We start from the raw sequence: 18,292 nt of genomic DNA, 5'->3' as shown, positions 1-18,292 counted from the left end.
GTGTGACATCAATGCAAAACAGACAACATTTTCCTTCAAATGCCACCAAAATTTGAAAATTCATTTAATTTTTTTGCTATTCTTTTACAATCATTTAATTCTTTGCCAGAGAAGAAGGAAACAGAAAAAGATGATGTTTAATTCCACAATTTCAACTGACACCATGAATGTGAGAATTTCTTCTAGAATGTCAGTAATATCATCTCGAATTTCTTCTGGAATGCCAGTTATCAATTTACACAAATAATAACACTTACACAAATGTGATGGAAAGTGTTTTTGAAATAAATAAAGCATTTTTAGAACTGATTTGTAATAAAAATGCAAGTGAATTCTGAAAAAAAAAAAACACTTGAAGTGCTTATTGCAGGAAGCACATAAGTGGTGATTCTTTTCAATGCTATTCAAGTGCTTTTGAAACCCAAAAACATTTCACCAAAAGCACTTTCGATCACTTGAAAAGCACTTCCAAACAAAAAAACCTAGATTGAACATACGTATTATAATTTGTTTGGAATTCCACAACTACGTCATTTATTTGAAGAAAACCAGGTTTGGTAGATCTCTTCATCTGTATGTAGTTGGAAACCCTAAAATTCTAACCAAGAAACTTAAAATTTGTAACCATTACAGGTAAGCTAGTCAAGCTACTAACAGTTACAACAACAACATCATCATCATCATAATCTAGTTGCCAAGTTTCAAGTTTTATGATGATGCCAAATAGTTACAAGGGAACAGAAATAGGAGCCGGCGGGACCAGCTGCTGGATGGGTGAGCAGTCCCACCCACTACCTTCTTTGCTATGAGTCACTGTAAAATGTTTGGGAATCCAAGTTTCACCTCTCGATTCTCTCTCTCGCAGGAGCTCCCTCTGTTTTTCTTCTACTGCTTTCTTCGCTTCTCTTGCTTTGCCCCAGTCCTTCCCAACAATTGCTTGGTTCAGCAGTCCCCAGACCACAGCTGATTCACTTGGGCAAACCCCCTGATTATTCCAAAAATTGGTAAAATAATCCAATCTTTTAATAAATCATTATTGATTAGTCCACGTGAAACGTATAAATGGCTACATCATCCATGCATATTTTTCTTTTCTTTATACAAGAAAAACATACCAACCCAAAGAAAATGAAAAATACATATATATTGGAAGTGTACCGATATGACCGGCGGTTCATTGCCGACTAATGGATAACTTATTATACAAGGTTACTCAATTTTCTAATGCGGGGCATTTCTCAATATTCCCATGCGTTTTCTCATATATAGGTATGACCACGGTCAAGTCAAACACATATAGAACACATAACGAAGAATAAAAAGCACGTGGGGCCATTGGGACTTTAACATGGATTGAAAAACCTGCTTGGATACAATTAAATTAGTTTAGGGAAACCCAATTGGGAATATGCTGGTAGCACAATTCCTTATAAGTCTGTAAGTTTCCGTAACTTTCGAATGTTGACAATTCTCTACAATCTCATATATGCTAACATGTGGGCAGAGAGATTACTGGATTTAGGAAAGGGATAACTACACTAATTTTTGTATCTTATTCTTATTGAACATGAAGGGGAACAAAAAAAGAAACAAAAGAAATTTCTCTACTTAAAATGGCGAAGACTTTACATGGATGAAGAGAAATCATTCTGCAGGTTTTGTAGGGCACATTGATTGAATGCAATGAAAGTTAACAGAAACGAAGATAGAGAGGCAGAAACTAGTTACCTTCAAATCCGTAACAATCGGAGTTTTCAGTCCTGAAATGACTTCATTTGCATTGTATATAACGGTTTCTTTCCTGCTACTGACGTCCTTCATTTTGACAGTTCTGTATTGAAATCAAAGATCCAGAGTTACAGCTAGATAGAAATGGATGTCTTAACAAATGTCAGTATAATTTTTCAAGGCTAATCATAAGTATAGTTAGTAGACAAGCTGATAGACAGTATGAGCGAACACTTGTTACGGTTAAAGATTGTTGCGTAAAATGTATCTGTAGCATCAAGGTGTAACTTCAAAGTAATCAGTGTTGGGTTATTTTTTTAATTTCTTTAAATGCATGCAATAAAACCACTGTTTTCTACCTGTATTCAAATTACATAGCGGCACTTTGAAAGAAGAGTGAAGCCTTAAATTACCTATCCCACCGACCATGTATCTCATAAAGAAGTTCAAATGTTGTTGAGTCAAAGATCTTTCCCTTAATTGTTCTAGGATTTCCCCTAATCCATGAATTACTTCCATAATATAACTCAGCTTCAAGGCCCGTCTCATGACACCGGATTCTATTTTCACCAACCCAATCAGCCCAAGGCAATGGGAGGAACCTGATTAAGAGTTTTGGCGAGTTCATTTCATAAGTTTCTCCGTGATTCAGGAGTTTCAACCGCCGTTTTCCATGCACCTCAGTTTCCACTGAAGTACCTGCAAGATGATTCTTGATAAAAATTAATATGACATTTAAGCACAACAGAATATTTAAAGAAAATACTTACAAAGTCAATTAGCATAAGCACCGGTAAAGTTAAGATGAGACTGAAGTCTTTGTTATTGTTGGTGAGTTCAAAGTTCTTGACAAGATGAATATTATTACATGGTTTTTGAGCTCCCGACAAGTATAAAGTAAACTGCTAGAGTGAACTGAAAACATATGCACATCCTTGTATTGTATGAGTAACATATAAAGAGTTAACTAGATCACAAATGACAAATAGCTTGTCAAGGACAAGATAAAAGAACCCTTTCGGACTAATATTTGGTATAATCTGACAGTTAGAGAATGAAACTAAAATGTACCAAAGAATGATTCGCAAAGGAGCTTGAATAGCACTTTCAGAAAGGAAAAGGAAGATATGTCCTAAGCAGTCTGTAACAAGTATATTTTGTTTTCCATTTTTCTAAGAACTTGACACTTAGTTTATTAAACATGCGAGGTCTATAATAACCGGAAAACCTAGGATTAGGATTGCTTCTCTTATAATGATCATTGTTATGATCTTACGAAGAAGAGCATACCATAGAATTTGGGAGTAGGATTTTGACACCATATCATTTCAAGGTTTTCTTTTTCATCGGTTGCATGAAGAGCAGTAACTGGTGGATGATGTGAAACCTGCAAGAATGCAACCAAGAAAGAAATCATCTTAGTCCATCTATACCAAAAGATACACAAACTTGCCACTCGCCAGGTAGTTAGTGACATCGAGTTCAAGCTTGGCCATCAAGGCAGCATCAATTTGAGCAAGGTTTAGCAGAAATAACAAATAGAGGTACCTGCTCAAGTAGAACATTGAGATTCCCTCTTGTAACATGATTGGTTTCTCCAAGAATGGGGTTGTACGGAGCAATCCCAAAGATCACTGGACGCAAAGTAGAAATGCTCCACGATACAACAGCTGCGAACCTGTCATGAGGGGTTTCTGCTTTGTTGCACCTTCCTAACAAATCATAACCAGTGCAGTACACTTCTTCACCGAAACATTGGAGGTGTGACTTTGGTATGTTAAACTGCGGTGACAGCTGAAATTGCAGGAGAAGTAAAAAATATCAGTTAAATTGACCATACAATCAAGAAGACACTGCTGTGTGATATTTAGTTTTTCAACCGAAGTGCATGAAGTAAAAAAAATATCAGTTACAGATGTAATGTATATGTTAATTTTCGTACGCAAGCACAGTAGATGCGCAAGGGTCTACTAAATATTTACTAACATATCACTGAAATCATATATAGTCAACAACACGACGGATCATCGATGGAGCAATAGTGGCACTAGTAGAAAATAGACTCGAGAGTCAAGACTCTCAATCTGCAGATACAACTCCCGAGGCGGTAGAGACAACACCGTGGAGAGTCAACAATCAAGACTCGAAAGAGTTGCAGACATACAGTGTTTATGTAAAGACTTGTAGGTGTTATTGTTCCATACAACATGTGAAAGGAGAGTAACAAAATTGCTGTAGAATTATTCAGAGTTGTGTTTCTTTTAGGTTTAATTACTCGGATCTCATTCTACTGCTATTTCCCTTGGATCTTGGCAAATTTACTTGTTGGAGAAAACTATGCTGCTACTGGGAATTTAGGATCAAACACCAGTTTTGGAAGTGCAAGCAGTTAAGGACCTAAACATTTCTCAACCTTTCATCCAGTTAGCCGTGAACTTTAGGGGAAAAGTAGTAGTATATATAGAAAGGGTAATGCTGGGGTAAGGAGGCCAACTTTGTAGACAGTTCGGAGAGTCAGAGACCTCTGTCCTCCGTTCACCCTCATCCCTCCACTCCACCCTCCACCTCAATTCGCCAGTGAGAAAAATTTTGACCAGACCTACCCTTTCGTCATCGTCCCCAGTCCACCGATCCCTTGTCCGTGCCCGCTCCGGCAGGCCTAGGGCAGCCTGGATGCGCACATCAACTGCCTTGGAGCGGCTCATGAAAAGCACGAAGCGTGAGGTTCGTGATTTCCAGGACAAGGTAAGAGGCATAGTTACGAGAAGTGGAGGAAGAAGCACCAAAAGATGAATACGATCATGATCGTTCTGATGCATTAACAACAATAAGTTGGTGCGGTAAGAAATTAAATTAAAAATCAAACGGAATGTAAGAACAAAAAGGTGGGCATAATGTTAATGGCGTCGGGAACTTGTCTCCGGGGAATTTTGGGAGAGGGAGTAGGGCCATGAACAACCAGCGAAAGAGACATAGGAACTAACCAAGAGTATCTTCAAAGCCAATATATTTTAGTTTATCGGAAACACGACTAGGTATGACACAAGTGGTTGAATACTCAATTACATTTTACCTTTTATGTTTGGAGTCGCTTGCAACTTCATACAACATTTTTTAAAACATTTCTATCTTATACATTTTTTATTATTTCATGAATTCATTCAAGTCACGTTAAAAATCATTTGCAATCTTATACAATATCTTTTAAAATATCCTAAACTGCTCCATCAGTTACATCCTAAGCTGCCACATTCGAGTCAAAGTCACCACACATGCTCGCGTTGCAAACAAGGGCAGGTGGGATTCATCGTATTTCTTGAAAACTCCTTACCGAAAGATGTATATGGAAATGGGCTTCGTCCAGTAAAGCCAGAAATGTAAAGCTACATACTCTGGAGAGAAGGTGGGTAGGGCTCACTTTGTTTTAATTCAGTTTAGTTTTTAAATTGACTTTTTAATGTTTAAATGTTTTTTTTGTCACGTAATCACTTAAAGTTAATTTAACGGATTAATTAATAGTTATACGAAAGTGAAGTGAAATATTATTAATTTTAGTAGATTAAAATGTTTTAATAATGTTGTATGAGGTTGTAATTGTATCCAAACTTGAGGGTGCAAATTGTAATTTACCTAAAAAACAATTTTCAACCATTTATATTATGACACTTAGTGTATGGGTCCAAGTTTCTGGCACTTTGAGATATCTATTTTCCAAAGGAAATGTCAAATTTTAAACAAAAAAATTTAAATTTGATAGCTTATGTGACACTTTGACATCTTTTAAAGTTTTGATCTTCCCCCAATATGTCAATTTAAATTAATATTTTATTATATTAAACTATTATAATAAATGTTTTAAAAGAAAAAACAACACATTTAATAATTAATTAAAAAATATTTGAAGTTGTTGTTAATTTTGACAAGGGTGGGGTTGTCAATCTCTGCCATGCCACATCAAATTTGGTTTTTCAGTTGGAAATATTGTTGTTCCCTTTTTTTTTTTTTACTGTTAATGTTGATTTGGACATTTTGACATTTTTTTTAGAGATTTTCCAAATGTTTTTTGGATTTCACATAATCAATTATGCATTCAAAATAATAATTTATTCCTAAAAACTGATTAATAATAACTAAGACTTTTTCAAACTTCAATTTAATTAAGGCTTTTTAGCCAAAATGGTCCCTTAGATTTGCCTAACTCTTCACTTTCGTCCCTGAGATTCGAAATCAATAGTAGTGGTCCCTAAGAGTGCCTATCATCAATAGTTGGTCCCTGAGAGTGTCCATCATCAATCATTTTGGTCATTTGGTGAAAAATTATGTTAAATAAGGATCAAAGTGATAAAAGTACCCTCAATATAATAAACAATAGGCCAAAATGATTTGACAAAAATTGAGGGTATTTTTGTTATTTTATCCTTATTTTATGGAGATTTTTCATGGAATGGCCAAAATGATTTAATTATGGACAAACTCAGGGACCAATTCTATCGATTTCAAATCTCAGGAACCAAAGTGATAAATTATGCAAATCTCAGTGAGCATTTTGACTAAAAAGCCTTTAATTAAGGATGTGGCATAGCTGCATCTGCAGCCACCATTTGTTTTATAAATATGGTCTACAAAGTTGATCTCCCTAACATTAGTGGAAAAGAGTTGAGTCATTGCATGACGGCGTGGGATTGAACCTCGTCGGTGGCTAATTTAACACCTAATCTAACAAAATCTATCGTTTGACCAAAAAAAAAAAAAAAAAAAAAATTGCCCATATAGAATTAATTAAATATAATTAAGAACTGAAAAAATAGATATTTATATCTTTTTAGCCTATCGTTTTACCAAACTGCCCCTGTGGAGCAAAAAATAATTCTAAAAATCCTAAAGACGACACATGGACTTTTTTTTTTTTTCCTTCTTTTTTTTTTTTTTCCCGAAGAAGACGAGATTGCCTCATTAAGTGGGCAAGGCACACACATATTTTTACAGGCAGCTCAGCAACCCTAGAGGTCCAAGCAGCTAACTACGATTGCTCAAAGCTCTTCTTCACGTGCCATGAAAAAGTAACTGGCATTAAATATAGAATTAATCACCAAATCCTACCTTTAATGCATTCCCAATTGAAGATCAACTCAATCAAGTAAGGAATCCCTATCACAATCAATCAATGATGCTTCTATCATTATCTCAAGATATTATCTCCTAATTAATATCGTGGTAATATTATTTCCGCATTCATTCTACAGATGATATAACCTTGGCCAATGGGAAGTCGCCATGTGTAGGATATAAAACTCTACACCTAGGTCGGCCACTTCCTCATAAATACTTAATCTCCACCAAACTTTGGTACGTTTTTGCTACGCATACAAATCCTAAACACTCATTCTTTTCAAAGAAGCTAACTTAAGCATCAGAGATTTATTGGCCAAACCACCCCCCACCTCGTGAGCACGTGAGGTTTTGGTACTTGATCAAAGATGTAATTTGTTTTGAAGATACATTTTTGTCAAGATTAAAGACGGCGGAAGTTTGCTACCACAGTCACGTCTCTTTTTCGTGATCCCTAACTAGGGCTGGAAACAACCGATCCAAACCTAGCATCACTATACTCAAGTTTGGGTTGTTAGTTTTTTTCGAGCTTGAGGCTTGCTTCTTAATTATACAAGCAGCTCGAGCGAGCTTCCAAAATTCATGGTCTTTCTTTTGTCCAAGTTTATTGAAATAAGTTGAAATTTCAAGTTTATTTCCCACGTTAAAGTGAAAAGTTAAGAGGTGTTTGAAAATCATTTTGTTTTCATTTTTTGGTTATTTTTTCATTTATTTAAACTGAAAACTGAATTTATTTTGGAACTATTTTCAATTCTCACTTTTCAAAAATAATGAAGACTGAAAACTACTTTCTTAAGTGCCATTTGATAGTTATTTCGTTTTTCAGTTTTTAGTTTTTGTTTCACCTTTTTTAAAAATTGAAATCTTGTTTAGTAATTACTTTCGATCAAACTACTTTCTTGAGTTTTCAAAATTTACCCTTCAATTTTTATTTTTTACTTTTCAATTTTTTGAAACTGAAAGTAGTTACCCAACACGATTTCAATTTAAAAAAAAAAAAAAAGAAAACTAAAAAGGAAAGTATTATTAAACGACCGTAGAGTTTTCAAAATTTGGCGTTTAGAATTTACGTTCTGGCTTTTTTTTGTGCTTTTAGTTTTCAAAAAAAAATTAAAAACCGAAAAACAAAATAGTTATCAAATGACCCCTAAATTATTTCTTTCAAGTGTAAAACTATTGAGTAAATGCTACATTTTCCCATTTATTAAAATTGAAAAAAATGGTCGTTGAGATTGTCCATTGTCAATCATTTTGGTCATTGTGTTAAAAAATCTCCGTTAAATTGAAGAAAACACCAGTTCAAGGGGAGGGGTTGAAGAAACTACCCATGGTGGACAATCTGAATTTAACGGAGATTTTTCACAGAATAACCAAAATTGTTAACGGTGGACAACCTCAGGACCACTTTTTTAAATTGAAGAAAACACCAGTTCAAGGAAGGGGTTGAAGAAACTACCCATGGTGGACAATCTCAATTTAACGAAGATTTTTCACAGAAGGATCAAAATTGTTGACGGTGGATAATCTCAAGACCACTTCTTTAAATTGAAGAAAACACCAGTTCAAGGGGAGGGGTTGAAGAAACTACCCATTGTGGACAATCTCAATTTAATGGAGATTTTTCACAGAATGACCAAAATTGTTGACGGTGGACAAACTAAGGACCACTTTTATCGATTTTAAATATCAGAGACCAAAATGAGGAATTATACCAATTTAACAAAAAAAACCATTTTAACTAAAATGCATACTAAATGAATAGAACAAAAGACTTGCCTGGAAGCGTGTGAGATCAGATCCTGGCCGTACGTTTTTAAACAGGCTTAGGACGCGTTGAAGTAGATTAGGAGCTCTGTAATCAACATCGGAATCCCCTTCCAGTGACAAGGGCTTTGTCAAAAGAATAACTCCGGTATTCTCTTCCTCCTTCATCTACACCACACCAAATCATTCCCATTATTAATTAATTATTAGATTTGTCAATACCAACATCTAAAGGAAAACATTATTTGGCTGCATAAGTTGCCATTTGATAAACGACAGAGTAGAGTGCTATATGTGGCCCATAAATTGACACAAACCATGGAACATGGGACACGGAAAAGAAAGAATATTTAGAATTTTTTCAAATTTTTTAATGATAGAATGTTATTGAAACGAAGCAATTACTGATGCGTGTACATGTCTCTAATGATCAATTATTAATCCTCCGACGAATCACCTAAAAAATCCAGAAAGAATTGTCCACAAACATGACATATGTTGTTTTGGTAGCTGAATCGGGGAATTAATGTCAAGTTAAATCCTAAAAGAGGACGAAAAATGAGTAATGTTTCGTTTGTGACCGTTGCAAAACAAAAATTGTGATAAAAGATAAAGTAGCAACAAATATGTGAGGGTTATTTGTTGCTTGCTCATGAAGGCAATTTAGATACTCAAAAAAGGGAAAAAAAATGGAGGAGGTTTCCCTACGCATACAACTACTGCCTTAAAGTTTCTTCATCGGCTTTTTTTAAGAAAAGAAAAGAAAAAAAAAAAAAAAAATTCTATCACAAATTTGACGGACCTTTTAAAGAAAGCTGGTTTTACTTAAAAAAGCAAATAAAACCGAAAGCAAAAAAACAAGGGACACCAAATTGAAAATGGGAATTGAAATGAAGCTTACTTCAAACGATAACAAAACAAATATGAAGGATAAGTTTTTTATTTGAACAAACGATATTATATACTTAAGGAGGTGAGAGAGTGTGCTAAGTCGCACAATGAATCAACTACAATAATGTGGTTCAAATTCGCTTTTGGTGAGAATCGAACCTAAAATCTCTCACTTATAAATAAAGAGGAATATCACTAACCGTAGTACAAAGTAGCATAAAAGACAAGGTTTAAATTCGGAAATTAAGGGATTAAACAAAAACGTAGGACAAGGTCTACTAGAAACAGTGGGCATGTTACAAGATACAAAAGCTATCTTAATGTTAAACAAGTGGCATTATACAACATAAAAAAATAATAATAAGGAACGAAAAAGATGCCACCATCACAATTCACAAAGCTATTTTCATTTCCTTTGCGCGAAAAACCAATATATATTTAATACATAATAAGGTCTGAGTCTGAGTCCAATCAAAAAACCCGACGGTAACATTCTGAAAACAGCCGTTTCAATGTCTCATGAGCCGGAAAACAGCTCATATTTTGATGAAGTGTTTGCTGCGTTTGCTTTGACCATCAAGTTTCGAAACCAATACAAGCAAATGATACAAAACCATTGCTGCGTTTGATTTCATCTCTGATTTTTCTGAGTTGTGTACACAGATATATGAAATTAATACTAAACCAATTAATTAAGCAATCATTCAAACACACACAAAAACCGTTGTAAGAGAGAGAAGCAGAGAGAGAGAGAGAGAGAGAAAGGTGTTCACATACCATTTGAAGAGAGGGAGAGCTGAGGCAGAGATGGTGGAGAGAGAGAGAGAGAGAGAGAGAAGTGTGCTTTTGTTTTTGTGAAATGCAACAGAAAGAGAGAAGTGGCGGAAACTAAGAATCAAAGAGGGGGTTGTTTGGCTGGTTTGTTTTTATCACGGGAAAAAGGCCTTTTTATAGGCCCCTTCCTTCGAACAATGCGATGGGGTTGTGTTGGTGGTGGTACCAACGGGGTATAAATTTTAGGAAAGTAATTTTCACACATATTTTTAGCTTTTCATACTCTTCCTTATTTATAGTTATCAGATTAAAAAAATCAAATCCAATCAATACTCATGATTTAATAAGGGTGTGTAAGAGGCTAAAAAGAATGTGTGAAAGTAAAATTCCAAATTTTTTTTATTGAGAAAAATTAATTGATATGTTTGAGCATTCATGTACAAAATAGAGGATAGGGTGCAATAAAATGGGCATCGATAAAGATCTTGCCAAGGATTTGAACCCGATTGAAGGGATGAAAGAGCGTCATGCACCAATATTACATAGAAGTAGTATCCTCAAATAAAGGGAGACTTTGGATGCGGTCCCTGATCACTAATACTCATTGATTAAAACCTTTGTAGTTTTCAATTTTTGGCCAACAAAAAATATGGAAATATTTTCAAAATTCTGATTGAATAAAAAATCAATATAACAATATAATTCCTTCTGAAAATGTATATTAATAGATGTGAAGTACATGTACGCATATATATATATGTATGTATGTATGTATGTATGTATGTATGTATGTATCAATCAATTGGAAACAATGTTAAAAAAAAGTGCCAAAAGAATGTATCCAAAATTGTTATGAATTTGACCAAAAGAAAACATTGTTATGAATGATAAAATAGTTGTCACATGTCAATAGAAACCCATACATTCACCATATATAATTAGCTATGGGGTACAATTTCAAAATTATTTCAAAAGTGAAATGTTATAATATGTAACTCATAAAAATGTTTAAAAAATGTGAGTACAATGGTGCACGTAATTATAAATTTTAAAAATGTGGGTACATTTTATACAAAAAATGGGTAAGTTCTATGTAAAACAAAATAGGTACATTTTATATAAACAACAATGGATACATTTTAGATTGAAAAAAAAAAAAAGATTTTAAATTAAAAAAATGAGTACATTTTACATATAACAAGTGATAATTTTTAAAGAAACATGGGTACATTGTAATAAATTATGGGTACAAATCAAAGAGGGGAAAATTATGAGTACAATAAAAATTTTAAAAACGTTGCAGTCCTATTGGATTAGGAATGTGATTGTGTAAATCTTGGGGGGTGTAGTCAAACTAGGATTTGAGAGGATTTTAAAAGACTTTAAAATCCTAGTGTAGTCAATTAAAAGATTTTAAAAGATTTTGAAATCCATTCAAATCTAGGTGTAGTCAATTAAAGGATTTTAGAATCCTTTAAAATCTAGGTGTAGTCAATTAAAAGATTTTAAAGGATTTTAAAATCCATTCAAATTCAAGTGTATTAAAAAAATAAAGATTTTGGAGGATTTCAATAAGTTGTAGATTTTGTGAGATTTGAGAGCCAAAAGTATATATAACCAAGACTAAAAAGAATCCAACCTCACCCCCTAGGATTTCAAATCCTTCCACCACAATCCACCACAATGCATTCAAATTCTTTAAAAATCCATATGAATTTTGTAAGAGTCCTTAATCCTCTTAAATCTTATCAAATCTACCACTTTTAAAATCCTTTAAAATCCTTTTAAAATAAGTTTGACTACACCCCCTTTATGTATCTAGGAGCATCTTGTATATTCCCTTTAGTAGTTGAATTCCTATTAGAGATGTAATCCTATTAGGGTATGGATTCTACCTATCCTACTACTATAAATAAAAGTATAAGGGGGTGATACAACAAGACACACCTCAAAATTAAATGTCTCTCTTCTCTCTCTGTTGCCGCCGGCCCCTCTTCCTCTCTGTCCTTTATACAGTTAAGTCAAATAGACCTACAACACGTTATCAGCATGCTCTTACCAGAAGCTAAGGAACTGAAAGATCGTAGGAAGAGGCTCTCTTCTACAAAATCAAAGGCTTTCAATTGTTTTCTACCAATCAGGTTCTTCTAAAATAAATTAAGATATTTGAAAAAACCTTGAAGCATGAAAACATTCCCCATGATGTATGAACTCCCTATATTTATATTTTCCTTTCAATTACATATATATATATATATATATATATATATATTGTACATATGTTCGCATATTCTATCAATATATATACTTGTTCATGCATTACGCAATTATGCTATGTTGAATTGTGAGTCAAAGCATCAAAATTAATTTAGAAGCAATTAGGGGTTTTAACCCTAGAATTCGAAAAAAAAAAAAAAAAAGGAATTACGGCAGCATCGCCGCACCATCGTGGCACCATCGCGGGACCACCGCGCTGGCCTGAATCTAAGGCATGTAGGGAATGGTGTTGTTTGACACCTTAGACCATGCTCACAGCCCTTCTGGGCTTGCTGCCTCTCTCGAACCCAACCAGGCTTTGGCTTGGGTTGACTACCACACGGGCCTGCAACCCCCAGTCCAACCCAAGCCTATACTCGCATGCCTAAAGCCATGTTGGGCTTGTCCTTGATAGGGCTTGAAGACTCGACCCACGCCAGCACGACATGTTCCCATTTACTGGGCTTTTACCATTGCCACGGCCCGCTAATTTGAAGCCAGCCCAAATAGCTGGGTTTGACCCTGCGGCCCAAAACTGAAGCTAGCCTTGCTGACTTCGTGCGCACCCACATCACAAGCCAGCCCCGTGTTAGGCTTAGTACCCGTGCCGTTTTGCCCAAAATGCCAGCATCCTTGCTGCTGGGTTTCCCACCTCTCAGACAGTGGCCTGCAGCCATGCTTTGGGCTGCTTTTGTAGCCACCCGAGCCCACTAAGCCTTTTAGGGCTTTGCCCTACTCACAGCACCCAAGCCCACTGTAATTGGACTACGGTTTTTCGAATCTAATGCTAATTTTGGCATTTTAAATAATTTTAACCGGAACGTTATTATTAATTTTTTGCTTCTACAATCGACCCTGCATGGTCCAATCTATTGAATTAATTAAGTGACCAGCAGTCCATTAATCTGACAATTAATCCAAAATTATTAGCTTAAAGTCCACTTTTTGGCATTAACAATTCAATAAATTATTTCGTTTCTTTGAACTGTTGACTATCATTCGTAGTCCCAACACACTTACACTTGGGTTCTTGAAGCAATCCACAAAGCCACTACAATTTATTGTATATTGTATTTTGTGTTCTTGCAGGTACTTCTATATGAACTAAACGCTCATAACTAAATCAAACCTGTAGTTTCCAATTTAGTGCCTTTGAAACCCGAAGTTTTTATTCAAAACTTACCACATGAAACCCATAGCTTTCATGCTTAAATTAAACCAATACATGTCTGTAGAACCCAAATGTTCTACAATGTATGTTTATGGCTTTCCATATAACTGACTACGTTTTGTTGTACCCTTTGTTTAGGGACATGTCGAACTTGAACAAGCTCGATTTCACCGCTTTGGAAGTCTCTGGAAGAAACTACCTGAAGTGGGCTTAAGATGTGAAGCTCCATCTTACTGCAAAGAGTCTTAGAGCTACTATCGAGGAACCAATCGATGATGAACCCGTCAACGAAGCTCAGAAAGCTATTGCTATGATCTTCATCCGAAGACACATCCATGATGCACTGCAGACCAAGTACCTCGTAGAGGAGGATCCACGTACCCTATGGCTCGCTCTGGCGGATTACTTTGATCACGACTGGCAACATTTACGCTTCCAAGACATGACTGACAACATTTATGCTTCTAAGATTTTAAGTCTGTGAATGAGTACAACTCTGAAGTTTGTAGAATTCAATCACTACTTAAGTTCTATAAAGAAGACTTAACCGAACAGGATCTCTTGGAAAAGACCTATTGGACCTTCAATGCCATCAATAGTCCTGCATCAACAATATAAGGCATAAAAGTTCACTAAATTTTCAAATTTGATCTCTGTTCTACTTCTCACTGAAAAGAAAAATTGGCTTTTGATGAAAAATCATCAAGCTCGACCTACTGGCTAGAACGCTCAGCTTGAAGGGCATGCGACCAATTCTAGCAGCCACAACTGACGGAAACCTCGTCATGGCCGTGGTAAAGGGTGGCAAGGCCCACCACGGGCCCAAGGTCCATCGAATAGAGGCCCATCCAAGGGAGGAAATTTGACTTAGAAGCGCCAACCCTTGCCCTTAAGGCCCAAACTTCAAGAACAAGGAAAAAGCTACTGTTCAATCGGATTCCACTGAAATGAACATGTGCTATCACTATGGATCAAAGGATCATTGGTCACACATATGCCGAGCTAACCCCGAGGCTATTGCCAAGTATCATTCTCGTCATGAGACTAACTTTATGCATGTGAAACATCGAGAAGATGCCACTACAACTTTGGAGGTTTCAGATTTTAAGGAGGCATCCGCTCCTATAGAAGGATAAAGTTTTAGTTTTCTAAGACATGTTAGGGTGTTTTTATACCCCTAGTGGCCGAAGGCCCCTCCCCTAAATTCTAGGTTTATGGTTTAATTTTTGGACAATTTGTCTAAGTCTTTGGAATTATTTGTTTGGTTTTGATTTGTTTTGAACTATGGATGATTATTTTATGGATATTATTTCTCGAATTGATTAATTGAATGTATGGAATCATATCTATACATGCGACCGATTCAATTAATTTATTTCTAGGTATGACTAGTGGGGAAGTTAGTTGTCTGGCTGATAGCAACTATGCACACCATACTACGTGAGAAATACTATTTTACTAACTTCGTACCTAAGAACGCACATCTGAGAACCCTCTCAAGCCTATCCAACCTGATAGAAGGATACGACAAGGCTTGTAAATATTGTCCAGTGGTACTGAATTAACGATTAAAGAGACATTATATTCTCCACGTTTTGGAAGAACGTTGCTAATTTTAGAGATATTCGAGATAATCAATATCATGTTGAAACCATTGAAGAGAATTTTTCTGAATTTCTTTGTATCACTTCTTACGAATATGGCCAGAAGCGTATTCACGAGAAGCTGGAACGTCTCCCAAGTGGGTTGTACATAACAACCATTCGAGCCCTCGAGAAACACTATGTGGCTGGCCCTATGGCTGGGTTTCAGGACATTCTCCTGCTTTGGAATGATCGAATGGGACACCCCGAACAAGATATGATGCGCCATATCCTTAAAGTATCTCATGGGCATCACTTGAAATCTTATCCTGGCCATCCGCTTTACAAAGCATGCTTCCTGGGGAAGTTGAACATTCAACCCTCAATTACAAAGATTATTCACAACCCCTCTAAGTTTCTTAAGAAGATTCAAAGGGATATTTGTGGACCTATCCAACCAACATGTAGACCATTTAGATACTTCATGGTGTTGGTTGATGCATCGACACGATGGTCACATGTCTGCTTATTATCCAAATGCAATGCTACATTTGTGAAACTCCTAGCACAAATTATTATGCTTAGGGCTCACCACCCTATTATTTGATCAAGTAGATTTGACTAGATAATGCTGAAGAGTTTACGTCACAGACTTTTGACAATTATTTCGGGATTGGTGTTGAACATTTTGTACCCCATGTTCCCACCCAAAATGGCCTGGAAGAAGCTTTCATAAGCGCCTTCAAACGATACTTCAGACTTTGATTATGAGAACTAATTTGCCGGTATCTGCCTGGGGCCATGCAATATTGCATGCAGCTATGTTGGTTCGCCTGAGGCCCATGGCTACCCAACCTTATTCACCATTACAGTTGGTTACTGGATGCGAGCCTGACGTCTCGCATTTACGTGTGTTTAGGTGCGCAGTCTATGTGCTAATAATGCCATCACTACGTACCAAAATGGGTCCTTAGAGAAATATGGGAATCTATGTTGGTTATGATTCGTCATCCATTATTCGTTACTTGGAGCCCTTGATAGGAGATCTACACGCTTTTGCAGATTGTCACTTCAATAAAACAGTCTTCCCGTCGTTAGGAGGAGATAAGATCACTAACATTCCTGTAGAACACCGCGAATTGTCGTGCATTACTCCCACTATGTCTCATTTAGTTCCTCACACCCCTCATATTAGTGTAGATATTATGATTTGTTTTAAAAAAAATAATAATAAAAAGAAACAAAATTGTAAATTGATACAATATCTCATCTAAAATAAAAATTTGATGCAATATCAAATTTCATTGTGCAATGTGCATTTAGGTCATCGAAACGCTTCATGAAAGTATTTCTCGAAGTATTGTCAACAAAAGTAATCTCAAACTGGCCATTCGTGACATTTTGGTCCATCGGTACTTGGTTTATATGCTCTATTGAAAAAGATTATGAACTTATTGTGGTCAAGGCACATTACTACGAAACCATTTATTAGTGTCACTATGATAACCGACAAGAAACGTATATTATCTGTTGGATAAAACCGACAGAAAATATATTAATAATAAAAAAAATATAAACCACTTTCTGAATCATTTCTTTCCCTTTCAAGTTGGCCTCCCCTACATTCATTGCATTTTCCAGCAAACAGATCTCAAGTATTCCTGTAACAAAACAACCAGCGAATGGATCCATGAGCACCCTACACAAACTACCCCTAAACTTTATCATTCTTGCAAATCAATAGATCTTCGACATGCAAAACCAACACAGTCAACTGAGGGCTTCAATTTGGATTTTGATTTGTGTTTTGTCTCTCTTGCGTAATGCAGTATCCAAGCTTTGGAGTCCGCTCTTGTGCATACATCAGAACACGGATGAGTGTAAAAATCACATCACAAAAAAACTTTGAAAATAACATTAGAACCGAAGTTTGGGGGTGATTGTGTTTTTACCTAAAGATAGGGGAGTTTTGGACAATCCGCCATGGATCTGGAACTTTTGGGTGTTGGTGCGCCTCCCTTGTTGTAGATCCGTGTACTCTCGCAAAAAAAAAAAAAAAAGTTGCATGGATGTGTTAGTTCTTTGATTTTTCCATGACAATAAACTCAATAGAACTCCATGGAAGCAAAATGAGATTTTTACCTTTGACTTAGGGGTTTCGCTACCGAGATCCAGTGCAGATGATGGCTTCCATGAATGGGACCAAGAGCCATGGCAGCATGGATTACAGTTTTAGATCGAGAGAGGCGAAAGGTTTGTGTTGAACAACAATGAAGACTAGATTGTGTGTAGGTCGAGAGTTATGAAGACATTTCTCATGGTTGATGGAAGAGCGGCTATGGCTTCTACCTAAGGTTTGTGTTGATTTGAGAAAGGGCTGAGAGAAATGAGAAGATCTTTTTCGGTTTCTAGAGAAAGAAGGACCTAGGGTTTCTAATTACACTTAGATGAAAGCAATGAGAGAAACCTATGGCTTTTCATTTGGAATCCTAGGGAGATCCTTTTCCTGATGTACGATACGTGTGCGCATCCTAAGCTTCTAGGCTTACCAAGGACAATGTGGACATTCGCAGAAGGAAAGAGTCGTGTGGGCTTTGGGCTCGAGGTCATCAAAAGTTGAAATGAGAATGAGTGAGGGTTTTGCTTTTGTTCCTGTCGGTTATATCCAACAGGACTATGTGTTTATTTATTTATAATCAATATAACATTTTAAAATAATCAAATAGTCAATTTCTGTTGGTTATAATAACCAGAATACTAAATATAATAACCACCAGAAACTAAAGTAATAAAATATTCAATTTTTATCGGTTATAACCGCTGCCATTAACTTAAAAACCGGTGGAATATGTTAAAAATATTAAAAAAGAAAGAATTCAAAAATATTGGCGGTTATAATAATTTTATGGCGGTTGCATCTGACACTAAATATCCGTTAGGAATTTATGTCGAATATAACCGATAGGATTTCATTGTTATTCGACACTAATTGAACGATGTGTCGGATATCTTTTAT

The 18,292-nt window shown here is 35.9% G+C and overlaps 1 protein-coding gene and 1 long non-coding RNA gene across 3 annotated transcripts; both read right to left on the bottom strand.

Annotated features, from left to right (window-relative positions):
* Positions 1-474: 474 nt before the first annotated feature.
* Positions 475-10,420, bottom strand: LOC137731998 (oxysterol-binding protein-related protein 4C-like). Of its 2 annotated transcripts, XM_068471273.1 has the most exons (7): positions 10,270-10,420; positions 8,614-8,763; positions 3,277-3,522; positions 3,019-3,115; positions 2,142-2,427; positions 1,729-1,831; positions 475-985 (listed from the first exon to the last, which is right to left on the bottom strand). In XM_068471273.1, the coding sequence occupies exons 1-7, from the start codon at positions 10,270-10,272 to the stop codon at positions 728-730; spliced, it is 1,143 nt and encodes a 380-aa protein (XP_068327374.1). In that variant the 5' UTR covers positions 10,273-10,420; the 3' UTR covers positions 475-727. The 2 variants fall into 2 exon arrangements, with proteins under 2 accessions (XP_068327374.1, XP_068327373.1); XM_068471272.1 differs by lacking the exon at positions 10,270-10,420 and having other exon boundaries at positions 8,614-8,769.
* A 6,391-nt stretch (positions 10,421-16,811) lies between these two features.
* Positions 16,812-17,515, bottom strand: LOC137731997 (uncharacterized). The gene is made up of 2 exons (XR_011068298.1): positions 17,229-17,515; positions 16,812-17,127 (listed from the first exon to the last, which is right to left on the bottom strand). It is a non-coding gene; the product is annotated as an uncharacterized lncRNA (long non-coding RNA).
* Between the last annotated feature and the right edge of the window lie 777 nt (positions 17,516-18,292).

This window comes from Pyrus communis, chromosome 4 (assembly GCF_963583255.1).
Source record: "Pyrus communis chromosome 4, drPyrComm1.1, whole genome shotgun sequence".
Classification (NCBI taxonomy): domain Eukaryota; kingdom Viridiplantae; phylum Streptophyta; class Magnoliopsida; order Rosales; family Rosaceae; genus Pyrus; species Pyrus communis.
Note: the sequence above shows the minus strand (reverse complement) of the source record. Positions and strands in the feature narration are given on the sequence as shown.